The sequence below is a fragment of the Dreissena polymorpha genome, chromosome 15 (assembly GCF_020536995.1).
Source record: "Dreissena polymorpha isolate Duluth1 chromosome 15, UMN_Dpol_1.0, whole genome shotgun sequence".
Lineage (NCBI taxonomy): Eukaryota > Metazoa > Mollusca > Bivalvia > Myida > Dreissenidae > Dreissena > Dreissena polymorpha.
In genome coordinates this window covers 45,003,588-45,019,824 of record NC_068369.1, presented here as the reverse complement: position 1 = coordinate 45,019,824, position 16,237 = coordinate 45,003,588, and the positions used below count along the sequence as shown (strand labels likewise).

The 16,237-nt window shown below is 38.5% G+C and overlaps 1 protein-coding gene across 2 annotated transcripts in view; it reads right to left on the bottom strand.

Annotated features, from left to right (window-relative positions):
* The window catches only part of LOC127859842 (rho guanine nucleotide exchange factor 12-like), a 206,812-nt gene that overhangs the window by 175,868 nt on the left and 14,707 nt on the right, over positions 1-16,237 (bottom strand). The window contains exon 1 of one of the 2 annotated variants that reach the window (XM_052397367.1): positions 5,143-5,274. The exons of the other annotated variant lie outside the window; for it this stretch is intronic. Coding sequence (XP_052253327.1) covers positions 5,143-5,216 — 74 coding nt within the window. The 5' untranslated portion in view covers positions 5,217-5,274. Of the gene's footprint in view, positions 1-5,142; positions 5,275-16,237 lie in introns of those variants that run through there. 2 annotated transcript variants of the gene reach the window in all.

The window sequence follows — 16,237 nt, the reverse complement described above, 5'->3', positions numbered from 1 at the left end:
TATGATTACTCAGCCATCTGTGATGCATCTCTATAAATAGCCTCATAACAACAGCAATCACAACAGGACAATTCAACCACGTTGTATGAAAGCTTGTGGCTTGATTAATCCATCATTTTGCTAATCCACCTTATTGTTGAATGTACTTTATGAAGCCACCAGTGCACAATACCGTTGAAGATGCCAATCCAATATGTTCAAGTGATATTACACCACTGACAGATTATACCAATAAATTCAGCACACTTACAGTGATATCAGGCCACTGACCACTAACACTATTTCAGCCCCACACACATTTAAGATAAAACACTTCTGTTGATTATACTGTTTGATTATTCTTTATTACTAGTGCTGCAACAATACGCCAAAAACCGTATTGCAATATATTGTCAGTTCAAAAACCCGTATTGCAATATATCGCAATATATTGCTAATTTGTACCAAAATTATAACTTGCCAATTACCCGATAATCCCGTATATTCCAGTTTTATTGCAAATTTTGGTAAATATTTACTTAAATACCGGTAAATGTGCTCAAGAATTACAAGAAACACAAACATTCCCAACTTTTCTTAAGTATCAAATACATTTTGGCATTTGTTACTATTTAAAGATGTGATGAAATAACGTCCAACCCGGGCGTTTTTTTCCACTGAACACGCGTAATTCACCTGACGTGATGTTCCCATTTTTATACAACACAAAATACACCCATACTTTCCATGCGACGTTCTACATGTCTGTATAATTTTTGCGCGCTTTTTATTGAGACAAAGGATAAAGCACTTTTTATTTGAAGCTATAATTTTTTATTGTCTCATTAGCATTAAAATTTTGAAGCGTATTTCTGAAATTTGGATTACAAATTTAATCATGCTCAATTCAGAATCGAACGAAACATTTACAGCTGTGCGCAATTAATTCAACGATAATCTGTTCAAAAGTATCGAACGAATGCTCCGATGTAACAACGATACTCCGTATAATATACTTTTCAGAATGCTATTTTTACGGAAAAAAAACAACACTGCTTTGTTTTGTTTACCTTGTTATCATTATTTCGGATGGCTTTTCTGGACGAAATGTGAATGAATTTTTGTTAAATTTTCGTACCGGTATGATGAAAATCGTATCGCAATACAATATGCGGATTGCGTATTGCGATATATACCGATATACCGGTATATTGTTGCAGCACTATTTATTACCAAACACTCCATGGAATTATTTTTATTAATTTAATAGTTTTATTTATTAATTTAATTTATTCCATTTCCAGAAAATATCATAGTGATAATATAACTAGAGCTTTGTCACAGACGTGATGAATACCCCACATGCCGCATTGACACATAATATTTTGCATGTCGTCTTCACAAAAAACAGCGGACACCATGCTCAATTTTTAAAACGCATTAAGTGACCCCTTGACCTAGTTTTTTACCCAGAAAGGCCCATGTTCTAACTTGGCCTCAAGATCATCTCCATAAAACTTCTGACCAAGTTTGGTGAAGATCAGATGTAAACTACTTGAATTAGAGAGCGGACACCATGCTGAATGTTAAAAAACGCACTAAGTGACCCCGTGACCTAGTTTTAAGCCCAGAATGGCCCATGTTCAAACTTGTCCTAGAGATCATTTAGATAAAACTTGTGACCAAGTTTGGTGAGGATTGGATGAATTAGAGAGCGGACAACATGGTGAGGTTTAAAACGCACTAAGATACCCCATGACCTAGTTTTTGACCCGGCATGACCCATATTCAAACTTGACCTAGTCATCATCTAGATACAACTTCTGACCAAGTTTGGTGAAGATTGGATGAAAACTACTTGAATTAGAGAGCGGACAACATTGTGATGATAAAAACGCACTAAGTGACCCCGTGACCTTGTTTTTGACCCGGCATGACCCATATTCAAACTTGCCCTAGACATTATCAAGATACAACTGCTGACCAATTTGGGTGAAGATTGGATAAAAACTGCTTGAATTAGAGAGCGGACAACATGGTGAGGTTTTAAACACACTAAGTGACCTTGTGACCTTGTTTTTGACCCGGCATGGCCCATGTTCGAACTTGACCTACACATCATCTAGTTACAACTTCTGACCAAGTGTGGTGAAGATCGGATTTAATTTACTCGAAATAGAGAGCGGACACCATGCTCAATGTGTAAAACGTACTAAGTGACCCTGTGACCTAGTTTTGGATCTGGCATAGCCCATGTTCGAACTTGGCCTTCAGATCATCTAGATAAAACTTCTGACCAAGTTTGGTGAAGATCGGATGAAAACTACTTAATAAGAGAGAGGACACCATGCTGAATGTAAAAAAAACGCACTAAGTGACCCTGTGACCTAGTTTTTGACCCAGTATGTTCGAATTTGGCCTTAAGATCATCTAGATACAACTTCTGACCAAGTTTGGTGAAGATCGGATAAAAACTACTTGAATTAGAGAGCGGACAACAAGCTGAATGTTTAAAACCCACTAAGTGACCCCTTGACCTAGTTTTTGACCCGGCAAGGCCCATGTTTTAACTTGGCCTTAAGATCATCTAGATACAACTTCTGACCAAGTTTGGTGAAAATCGGATGAAAACTACTTGAATTAGAGAGCGGACACTTAATACAGACCGACAGACAGACTGACCGACCGACAGACAAGTTCACTCCTATATACCCCCTAAACTTTGTTTGTGGTGGTATAAATATAAGAGTGACAATTAAGTGTTTGGAATCTGAGATTTACTTTGTCTTTGCAATACTTACAAATATGTGTGTGCAAAATCTAAAATTTACAATATTGCTTTCAGCAATTTCCTAAATCAAAACTTATAAAGATGTCAAACAACGGATGATAGTAGAGATGGAAACAAATATTTGAAAGATGGGAACGAATATTAAACGAAAGGGCCTGAAAGGCCCAAAGTCGCTCACCTGAGATAACAAGATATTATTGGGACAAATCTTCTGACCAAGTTTCACGAAGATCGGAAAATAAATGTGGCCTCTAGAGTGTTTAACAAGGTTTTACTATAGCCATATAAGGAAAAATGCCCCGCCCCCTCGCAGCCATGTTTTTCAACCAACCGGCATCATTTTTTAACTCGTCCAAGATATTAACTGGATGAATCTTCTGACCAAGTTTCATGAAGATCGGACAGTAAATGTGGCCTCTAGAGTGTTAACAAGAATTTACTATAGCCATATAAGAAAAAATGCACCTTTCCTTGGCAGCCATGTTTTTAAAGCAAAGGTTACCATTTTTGAACTCATCCAAGATATCAGTGGGACAAATCTTCTGAGCAAGTTTCATGAAGATCGGAAAATAAATGTGGCCTCTAGAGTGTTAACAAGGTTTTACTATAGCCATATAAGGAAAAATGCCCCGCCCCTGGTGGCCATGTTTTTCAACAAACCGGCATCATTTTTGAACTCGTCCAAGATATTATTGGGATGAATCTTCTGACCAAGTTTTATGAAGATCAGACAATAAATGTGGCCTCTAGAGTGTCAACAAGATTTTACTATAGCCATATATAGCCATATAAGGAATAATACCCCGCCCCTTGGCAGCCATGTTTTTCAAGCAAACGTAACCATTTTCGAACTCATCTAAGATATCATTAAAACCAATCTTCTGGCCAAATTTCATGAAGATTGGACAATAAATGTGGCCTCTAGAGAGTTAACAAGGCAAATGTTGACGCCACACAACGGACGATGCTCAAAAAGGGATCACAAAAGCTCACCATGAGCACGATGTGCTCAGGTGAGCTAAAAACAGCCCAAATATTTGAATCTGAAATTCCTAATTGAATATTTGATAATCATAAGAAAATTCATATATATTTTGCATAAAAATATGAATTGAATCAGAAAGTCGTATTCAAGTTTTGTGCAGAAAACTGTCATGTAGATGTCATTGATCGGACAACAGCTGCTATAATTTATTGGCAACGTGATTGATTGCTTTGATAATTGTCATTCATATATGTTTTGTGACTTTTGAAATTGTGTGAAATCAGACTTGTTAAATATGGCATGGGCCTCGCCTTTTCCTAGGCCATATCATTGGTATTTGATACCACAATGTAAAATGTCATCAACCATAATACATTCCCTATGTATCAATCAGTCGGTGATATAACACTGCCTTCTATCTGTTTGTGTTGTTGAGACATTGCTTTATTTGTTTTGCTGTTTTTGTTTGTGATATTTTGTTTATTTCCAGCAATATTTTTTAGACAGAGGTTGAATTTCATGCCCTATATTTACTGGTCAGTCTTTATACAAAATGGAGGCTGTCCATGTTATCATTCAAATAAGCCTTGATCTTGGAAAATAGGGCTTAATGAATATGCATAAAGGTCTAGCCCAGATCAGCCTGTGGAGTCTGCACGGGCTGGTCAGGAATGACCCTTTCCGCCTGAAATGGATTTTGGCAAAGAAGAGACTTAAAATAAAAATATCTTATAAGTGAAAATGGTCATCCCCGATTAGCCAGTGTGGACTGCACAGGCTTATCTGGGACGATTGTTTACACACATGCATTAAGCCCAGTTTTCCCAGAGCAAGGCTCATACAAACTCTGTTAGCAGTTCACTTGACAGTTCACATACAGATCACATACAGTTCACATACAGAGCATTGGGTTTGTTATACATTAAGTGTATATCACATAAAACAAACACAAGGTACTTGACCTGGAACTTGCAAGTGTATAAATGATCTGCAGCCACTTGACTGCCCTTCAATAACATTAGAGTCCTGTATAAGCCCTGGTCTGATTCAGCTATTGACTAGTTGTGCAGTGGCTTTTTGGCCTAAAGATATCAAAGTTTTTCAGAAATAATTTGACCACAATACTTAGAGATCACAAGAAAACATTAAAATTGGCCACAACATTATTACCAAAAAATTAAATGCATTGATTTCAATAAGAGTTTTCATATATTTTACTGGGTTGATTTCCATAAGAAACCATGTCAGACATTTTTATTAATTACTATATGTATAGACTACAGAGCCTGTATTTTTATGTAATTGACAAAATGGTAACATTGTTTGTTAACATCACAAAAACATCATAACCATTTCTGAAAGCAAATTATTTTGGTCACTAACTTACCGCTTATTTCGTAGCAAAGTGCCAGCGTGAGATTGCGAGATATCCGCAAATCTGCCCGTTATTCCATTATCCATATTACGTTACTTCACATTCACTTGAATGCCTATATCCATGCACTTAAAATTAGAATAAAACACTTTTCCTCTGGTGCTAACACTTAATTTTTCTTCAGGAATAAATATATTCGTGCGCTTACAAGTAAAATACACTCCTTTTCAGATATTATTATTCAAAATCTACACGTATTCCATATTCACATTCACATCTGATTATTTGCATTTTTATTGCATGCTTTCATTATTTTAACACCTATGAATTTGTAAGATGAGTTATTGTCTGTCTTTCCAGATTCTAAAAGCAACAGAAAACAGCATACAATACAGATGAAATTATTCTATTCTTAGAATTATTGAAGTTTTGTCATGACTTAAAATATGTTTACTGAGAAAAGAAATGTCACTATGTGAACGGCAGGTGCATCTGAAGCCTTATCTATATAGAACAACTATGTATTAGCAATCTCAATAACATCCGAGTCAAGGAAGCAATCTAAGACCTTATTTCAAAAACCAACTTCACATTTCATTTAATTTTTACGAAATACTGAGCATGCGAACATTAATGAAAGAAATGCTTGAAGTTACAAAGAGTTTGATGATCCAAGCATGCAACTTTTGATCAAAGTTAAAATACATCAATTCTAAAGATAAGAAAAATCCATTTTACTTGAATAACAAACAAGATGTGTTTGTGAAACACAATGTCCCCCTATATGATGTTTGACCTTGAAGGATGACCTTGACCATGACCCTTCACCACTCAATATGTGCAGCTCCATGAGATACACATGCATGTCAAATATAAAATTGCTATCTTCAATATTGCAGAAGTTACATTACATGCGTAATTTTTACCCATATATTTGACCTTGAAGGATGACCTTGAACTTGACCTTTCACCACTCAAAATGTGCAGCTCCATGAGATACACATGCATGCCAAATATCAAGTTGCTATCTTCAATATTGTAAAAGTATTCATAAAATAAGCGATTTGGGCCACATATATTTGACCTCTGACCTTGGAGGATGACCTTGACCAGCTCCATAAGTTACACATGCATGCCAAATATCAAGTTGCTATCTTCCTTAGTACTGGTACATAAACACATGAACCCAATGCAATAGTTTGCCTGTCCTTCTGAGTACTGGTTAATATTTGTATGTATGTGTACCTTAGCCCTAATTTCCCTAAACAGAGCAACCCTAATATTCACAAGGTAAGATCAAGCATGTACATGTTAACTATCTTCAAACATGCTTCATTGTGGGCGTCTAATAGCACAAGGTCAGCGCCATCATTTACACCAAATTATCCGGTATTTGTGTAATCATCTCAATGGTAAACATTGATATGTGAATGCAACCATCACAATGTTTGCTCAATCATCTTCAGCTCAACAGTTCAGATTTAAAATAATTTCGACTCCATTGTTATAATCCATTGCCTCCAGATTCTATGTAATAGACCATTCAATCAAAAGATCAGCAATCCAGTACATTTTTTTAATGAAAAGAAAATGTAACATCCGTTTGACATCCATGTGATATTTGCCATACCAATATACACCATTAATTATACATTTATTAATATCATCAAATCAGATGTTATCATTTATACAGCTTGATCTTTCCATATTTTACCATATTAGATGCGCGTACGTACAATATATTCCGTATTTGCCATTTTATGTTTATTAAAACATGCATGTACTTTATCCCTATTGAATGCAATGCAATCTGATTTGTAAAATCTTGAATTACCTTAAATTAACTTTCTATTTCTCAACAACCTGAATTTGCACTGAAAGCTGAATTTGAGAACTAATTAAATGCATCACTATTCACATGAAGCTATTTTAACAGCCTTCAAGTCGAATATGCATGGCTGATTGGAGGTTTAATAAATGCACAATGGAAACTAACACATTTTTAAAATATCGTACACATCTATCTTAATATAATAAGGGAATTACTTGAATTCGCAAGTTTATATGCTTGTTCCCAACCACAGTCGGCAGTATGTAGGAAGTGTGACCCCGCTCTTCTACCTACAGTATGTGAGGACAGGGAGTGTGTCCCAGCTCTCCTACCTACAGTATGTGAGGACAGGGAGTGTGTCCCAGCTCTCCTACCTACAGTATGTGAGGACAGGGAGTGTGTCCCAGCTCTCCTACCTACAGTATGTGAGGACAGGAAGTGTGTCCCAGCTCTCCTACCTACAGTATGTGAGGACATGGAGTGTGTCCCAGCTCTCCTACCTACAGTATGTGAGGACAGGGAGTGTGTCCCAGCACTCCTACCTACAGTATGTGAGGACATGGAGTGTGTCCCAGCTCTCCTACCTACAGTATGTGAGGACAGGAAGTGTGTCCCAGCTCTCCTACCTACAGTATGTGAGGACATGGAGTGTGTCCCAGCTCTCCTACCTACAGTTTGTGAGGACATGGAGTGTGTCCCAGCTCTCCTACCTACAGTATGTGAGGACATGGAGTGTGTCCCAGCTCTCCTACCTACAGTATGTGAGGTAAGGGAGTGTGTCCCAGCTCTCCTACCTACAGTATGTGAGGACATTGAGTGTGTCCCAGCTCTCCTACCTACAGTATGTGAGGACAGGGAGTGTGTCCCAGCTCTCCTACCTACAGTATGTGAGGACAGGGAGTGTTTCCCAGCACTCCTTCCTACAGTATGTGAGGACAGGTCTTCTATATGAGAGGAGAAGGAGCATGTCCCAGCACTCATACCTACAGTATGTGAGGACAGGGAGTGTGTCTCAGCTCTCTTACCTACAGTATGTGAGGACATGAAGTGTGTCCCAGCTCTCCTACCTACAGTATGTGAGGACAGGGAGTGTGTCCCAGCACTCCTACTTACAGTATGTGAGGACAGGGAGTGTGTCCCAGCTCTCTTACCTACAGTATGTGAGGACATGGAGTGTGTCCCAGCTCTCATATCTACAATATGTGAGGACAGGGAGTGTGTCCCAGCTCTCCTATCTACAATATGTGAGGACAGGGAGCGTGTCCCAGCTCTCCTACCTACAGTATTTGAGGACAGGGAGTGTGTCCCAGCACTCCTACCTACAGTATGTGAGGACAGGGAGTGTGTCCCAGCTCTCCTACCTACAGTATGTGAGGACAGGGAGTGTGTCCCAGCACTCCTACCTACAGTATGTGAGGACAGGGAGTGTGTCCCACCTCTCCTACCTACAGTATGTGAGGACAGGGAGTGTGTCCCAGCTCTCCCACATACAGAATGTGAGGACAGGAAGTGTGTCCCAGCACTCCTACCTACAGTATGTGAGGACAGGGAGTGTGTCCCAGCTCTCCCACCTACAGTATGTGAGGACATGGAGTGTATCCCAGCTTTCCTACCTACAGTATGTGAGGACAGGGAGTGTGTCCCAGCTCTCCTACCTACAGTATGTGAGGACAGGGAGTGTTTCCCAGCACTCCTTCCTACAGTATGTGAGGACAGGTCTTCTATATGAGAGGAGAAGGAGCATGTCCCAGCACTCATACCTACAGTATGTGAGGACAGGGAGTGTGTCTCAGCTCTCTTACCTACAGTATGTGAGGACATGAAGTGTGTCCCAGCTCTCCTACCTACAGTATGTGAGGACAGGGAGTGTGTCCCAGCACTCCTACTTACAGTATGTGAGGACAGGGAGTGTGTCCCAGCTCTCTTACCTACAGTATGTGAGGACATGGAGTGTGTCCCAGCTCTCATATCTACAATATGTGAGGACAGGGAGTGTGTCCCAGCTCTCCTATCTACAATATGTGAGGACAGGGAGCGTGTCCCAGCTCTCCTACCTACAGTATTTGAGGACAGGGAGTGTGTCCCAGCACTCCTACCTACAGTATGTGAGGACAGGGAGTGTGTCCCAGCTCTCCTACCTACAGTATGTGAGGACAGGGAGTGTGTCCCAGCACTCCTACCTACAGTATGTGAGGACAGGGAGTGTGTCCCACCTCTCCTACCTACAGTATGTGAGGACAGGGAGTGTGTCCCAGCTCTCCCACATACAGAATGTGAGGACAGGAAGTGTGTCCCAGCACTCCTACCTACAGTATGTGAGGACAGGGAGTGTGTCCCAGCTCTCCCACCTACAGTATGTGAGGACATGGAGTGTATCCTAGCTTTCCTACCTACAGTATGTGAGGACAGGGAGTGTGTCCCAGATCTCCTACCTACAGCATGTGAGGACAGGGAGTGTGTCCCAGCTCTCCTACCTACAGTATGTGAGGACAGGGAGTGTGTCTCAGCTCTCTTACCTACAGTATGTGAGGACAAGGAGTGTGTCCCAGCTCTCCTACCTACAGTATGTGAGGACATGGAGTGTGTCCCAGCACTCATACCTAATTAACTTACAGTATGTGAGGACAGGGAGTGTGTCCCAGCTCTCCTACCTACAGTATGTGAGGACAGGGAGTGTGTTCCAGCTCTCCTACCTACAGTATGTGAGGACATGGAGTGCGTCCCAGCTCTCCTACCTACAGTATGTGAGGACAAGGAGTGTGTCCCAGCTCTCCTACCTACAGTATGTGAGGAAAGGAAGTGTGCCCCAGCACTTCTACCTAAAGTATGTGAGGACAGGTCTCCTAAATGAGAGGAGAAGGAGCATGTCCCAGCACTCATATCTTATTAACTTACAGTATGTGAGGACAGGGAGCGTGTCCCAGCACTCATACCTTATTAACTTACAGTATGTGAGGACAGGGAGTGTGTTCCAGCTCTCCTACCTACAGTATGTGAGGACAGGGAGTGTGTTCCAGCTCTCCTACCTACAGTATGTGAGGACATGGAGTGCGTCCCAGATCTCCTACCTACAGTATGTGAGGACAAGGAGTGTGTCCCAGCTCTCCTACCTACAGTATGTGAGGACAGGGAGTGTGTCCCAGCTCTTCTACCTACAGTATGTGAGAACAGGAAGTGTGCCCCAGCACTTCTACCTAAAGTATGTGAGGACAGGTCTCCTAAATGAGAGGAGAAGGAGCATGTCCCAGCACTCATATCTTATTAACTTACAGTATGTGAGGACAGGGAGCATGTCCCAGCACTCATACCTTATTAACTTACAGTATGTGAGGACAGGGAGCATGTCCCAGCACTCATACCTTATTAACTTACAGTATGTGAGGACAGGGAGCATGTCCCAGCACTCATACCTTATTAACTTACAGTATGTGAGGACAGGGAGCATTTCCCAGCACTCATATCTTATTAACTTACAGTATGTGAGGACAGGGAGCATGTCCCAGGACTCATACCTTATTAACTTACAGTATGTGAGGACCTGGAGCATGTCCCAGCACTCATACCTTATTAACTTACAGTATGTGAGGACAGGGAGCGTGTCCCAGCACTCATACCTTATTAACTTACAGTATGTGAGGACAGGGAACATGTCCCAGGACTCATACCTTATTAACTTACAGTATGTGAGGACAGGGAGCATGTCCCAGCACTCATATCTTATTAACTTACAGTATGTGAGGACAGGGAGCGTGTCCCAGTACTCATACCTTATTAACTTACAGTATGTGAGGACAGGGAGCATGTCCCAGCACTCATACCTTATTAACTTACAGTATGTGAGGACAGGGAGCATGTCCCAGCACTCATATCTTATTAACTTACAGTATGTGAGGACAGGGAGCATGTCCCAGTACTCATACCTTATTAACTTACAGTATGTGAGGACAGGGAGCATGTCTCAGTACTCATACCTTATTAACTGACAGTATGTGAGGACAGGGAGCGTGTCCCAGCACTCATACCTTATTAACTTACAGTATGTGAGGACAGGGAGCGTGTCCCAGTACTCATACCTAATTAACTTACAGTATGTGAGGACAGGGAGTGTGTCCCAGGACTCAAACCTTATTAACTTACAGTATGTGAGGACAGGGAGCATGTCCCAGCACTCATACCTTATTAACTTACAGCATGTGAGGACAGGGAGCATGTCCCAGCACTCATACCTTATTAACTTACAGTATGTGAGGACAGGGAGCGTGTCCCAGCACTCATACCTTATTAACTTACAGTATGTGAGGACAGGGAGCATGTCCCAGCACTCATACCTTATTAACTTACAGCATGTGAGGACAGGGAGCATGTCCCAGCACTCATACCTTATTAACTTACAGTATGTGAGGACAGGGAGCGTGTCCCAGCACTCATACCTTATTAACTTACTACACTCACACAACTTTTCCATCTCCACTAATTCTTAAGGGGGCGGGGAAAAGGGGAATTTTAGAAGATCTTTTCACCAACCATTCAACACCTAAAATTGCTATATTTTAATGTGATTTACATAAATATACATTTAATCAAAGGTTAGTAGCACAATACCAGCTGGCAACATAGGTATAAAAGTATAAAAAAAAAATAATATTAAAAAAAAAAATTGAGGGGGAATTTTTAGCTGAAAAAGGGGGAAAAAGTGTACTTTTTTATGGGGGAAGACGCAGATATTCGGCTGTAAAAGTGCAAAACGAGGGCCCTGTATACAGTCTATAGAATTCACCATCTGACAGGGTGAATTGTATTACACCACATCATGCAGATGACACTGCAAAAGAAATTAAAATGAAATCATAATGACATGACAATTTCATAGGGATGCAAGATATGTTTCTAGGGCATTACATAATGAAAATCCTACATGAATGTATCAAAGGACAAGGTCAGACAATGTGATCTTCCCATACTGGTTCTAACAGCATCTGTGACATACATTGTCATTATATTAAACCTATACTCTGTATTCAATTCTGAGCTCCAGATAAGATCCAGTATTTATGCAACTATAATTTAAATAGAGTGTAAAATTGTATGTATTGGGTAATATGGTACATATATACCTTTTAGGATATTACAAATTTAACCAGCAAATTTAATAAATTGATATCCACCGCCGAATAAATTTTGTTTAATTGATGTGTGCAGAACTAAAAGGAAAGGTTATTTGAATTTGTTTTGCCTTTCTCTTTATTGACAGACAGAAATGCGGATGGATGAACACAAAAACAACTGCAAAACAACAAAGTGTGGAGTAATTGCTTTTATAAATTACAAGTCTCCTCATTGATATCAATACAAACATGAAGTTTCATGTTGAAATATTGTATAGTATAAGAGATATAGCCCTGAAAAGTTGCATTATACTGAAACAATAAAGGGAAATAACTCTTTTTAAGAAAGTGTAGGGTTATGGTTCTTGTGCATTAATAACTACATGTATACACCAATAAAGTTTCAAGCTGAATTCTTATACAGAGATATGAATACATAATGACAAGTATGTGGCAGACACGGGGACTGACGGAAAGACAGACAAGGCAAAAGAATTTCCTTCTGCCTTAAGCTATGAATAGTACTGTTTATACATTACAATACTTGCATTATATAAATTGCACTTATCACAGATTAAAAATTTTAAATACTCTTTTAACTATGAATTCATTATGATCAGGGGCTCGTTTGGCCGTTTTTTGGGCCCAAATTCGGCCCAATTCCCTCCTTAAAATAGTATACTTTTTACTCCTATTTCAGCTAAAAATTCCCCCTTCCAAAAAAGTGTTCAATGGTTGGTGAAAAGAACTTCTAAATTCCCCTTATCACCCAAAACAACGCTAAATTCCCCCCCCTCTTAGGGCCCGAATCCTCCAAAGTGTAGCAAGGGCCCTGATGATATAATTTCAAGGCAATTAAAACCTTTTTAACTAATATTTTCCAATACCCTTTAAATCTCATGGACAGGTAATGAAATACCTTGTGGCAAAAGATGTCAGGGCTTATGCCTATACCCCCCCCTCATACGGCTAAGCCTATGATATTTACATGATAAATAATGCTAACTTAAGAAATTTTTGTGGAAGAAATGTTTATAATTACTATATTCTGAACCTACCGGCATAGTGCCTTCACATATTTTGTCATAACAGTAAAAAATCCTACAAAAACAATATTGCAAAACCTTAATCGTATCAAATCAATTAAATCTGTGCATCTAAAAATTAATGAGCACCACCGACTCATCAGTCTATATCCGGGTCCAACACCGCAAAACAATTGCCAAATAATAAATCGACCGAAACTTTTATCAACCATCTATAAATTACTGATTTAAAGTACATCCAGTATCAACACATGTGAAAATGTCATAAACAAAATATTTGCACAGTTATGTTACAAAAATAAAACATGATTTATCATCAAATGATGTACAATTTTCTCACTTTTTGAGAACCAAAGAACTATAACCACTAATATATAAGCAATGACAACCCTAATCAGTGCTCCAGATAACATGCGTAAAGGCGTAAAAATGAATTAAATTTCTTAAATAACGATTTACAGGGGTCTAGCTAGGCTCAAAATTAAGGAAGAAGTCACTTCTCCCTAAAGCCAAAATAGGGAGAATTGGCAACATCTTTGGGTACATTTGCGTCATGGATCTTAGATTTACCTATATTTTGCAGCAACTTAACGGATAAGCGGTTTCTGTTCAGCTTGCAATCAACTCTTCACTTGTTTTATACAATAAGACATGTTAAGTGTATAAAACCAACATTTTTCTTATTTTATTAATTGTTGATTATGGTTGTACTTTAAATTATTTTTTCCTGAACAGGTGTATCAAATAAACTTCAATTGTAACAAGCCAGTAATGTTCAGAATCTTTTAACTTCCTTGTTAATTTTAATCAATTCAACATTAAATCAAATTCATATTTTGTTACAAATATTTGTTTTAAATTTAAAATTCATTTAAAATCTCATTTTACAGCAGAGATTCCAAATCTGACCTGTAAATGAGCCCCATATGTATTGCCAGTGCTAGGTTACATCTTCCCATTTGGTCATTCCTTAGTATTGTTTTAATGGGCCATAAATCATAGTTATTGGTAGCCAGCACAAGGCAATTAATTAAGGCATCACCTATTAACAATTTCAAAAAGTGTTATAGCTCCAGACTGTTCTTTTGAATGTTCAACTTTGCATGACCTCTAAATGGGGCAACTTATGGCTGAGAATCCTCCTGTGTCCGATTATCCACATCAAATTGATTTTAATCGGTCAATTTCTGGCACAAAGTAAATCATTAAAAGGAGGAGAAGTCACTTCGCCTTCACGAAATTAATGTGCGAAGTTAAGATTAATTTGGCGAAAAAATCGCCGCCTTCGCCCACTCATGAGACCCCTGGATTTAGATTTAAAATCTTTGCGTAAAGTTACGCATTGAAAAAATAAAAGACGAATTCAAAATTTTCGCACGTGCGTAAAACTTCCAGTAGCAAATTAACTACGGTAAACATTTCATCCCGATTCTGACTCGTCTAGGCGCTCAATTAAAACTACAACTTTAAGTAAACGTCCCTCAAGCGTTTGCTGTGAGAAAGAGCCACACCTAAGAACGGTCGAAAGGCCAAACGGTCTCGATTCTGTTCTCCTAGTATTGCAGGCGAGTCATTACTGTTTATTGTACCTTTTTAATTACACTTATCGTAATTTTTTATACACAAGTAATATACTGTATACCTATTCAAAATGTCATTAAAATTAAATGTTAAATATAGTTTTTGATATGACTTTAACGGCGACCAAAAGGCCATTATGACCTAAGCCGAAGTGTCAGTGACCGTTTTACATAAAAAATCAAAATGGCATATTGTTAAGAATTAATTTTATAAATAGGTGGTAAAATAAGAATTAATTTTTAAAATAGGGAGTAAATAAGAATTTGACCAAATTTTTATCTGGAGCTCTGACCATTATGTTGCATTTCAAAGACCAATGATCGAACATAATTTTCCCTTTTTAAACACACGATTTTACCAATGCGATTTTTCGCATTTTACAGGGCCCTGGCCCAATTCTCAAAACAGTGGGAGGATAAATTGATCAAAAGTTATAGCAAAAAATTCAAAACAACACCTATTTACGTCCACCTATAAATCACAACTACTGTCATCCATACAGTATGCATAATCCAACCACTTCCACATCTATCATTATCAACACACATCCTATTCAGCCATAATTTCCTGAACTCACGTCAAGTCATTTCATTTTGTAACCAGCTGATATCTTCTGGAGTGGAGTACAACACTACAGCATGACATATCCAATGTTTACACACGCATACATGATTTGAATAGGCCAAACGCATAAATATAAAAAATGTCAACAACACACTTAAGTGCTTAGATAAGAGACTGTTATCGCTGAATCTCTATAGAGGGAAGATGTAGTAAGTACAGTCCATAATTGACATTGAAACTTATCACAAAACTAAACACACTACAGCCTGGTTATGGTCCTATATATACAAAAGTCCAAAAACTTACACTAATGAGTACACAGTTATATCAGTTTATCATTGCCGTACTTAGTAATAACATAGCCTGACATATTAAAAAATATTACTATACAATCAACACATTTATTATTCTCAAATTAATTTTCTCCTAGAAAATTCAGAATTATGAATCCACAATAAAGCTGTCATTCAAACATTGTTACCTCACCCACAACAATTTCACCATTAAATCATAAACACGACATAAACATAATAATATAGTTTCATTTTAATGTTCCCTATACCACAACTTTCACAATAATAGTGACGTTAACACAAAATAAATCACGTAAAATTCTTAAACACGCCATTAAAGCCTAGTATTCCAGTCGTATAAATACACACATTAAAGCTAACTCTGTTAAATATAAATCTACACATTACAAGCAATCATCAGTTTAAACCAGTATTTTTGCATTTAGAATGTTAATTTGATAGAGCAAAGGCAATGATTGCGACATCATCAACTTGTTAAGGCCCTGGGGGAATACATTGATACACAGGTCAAGATTTCATCACTGTCAAGACATCAAGTCTGTGTTGGTAAGTGTCCTAGAATGTCCCATACTCTAAGTAGAATGTCTCGCACTCTATGAAATTAGTCTAAACATCCGGGAAAAGCATATGATTCACATAAAAGTACATTTGCAAAAACATAAGAGT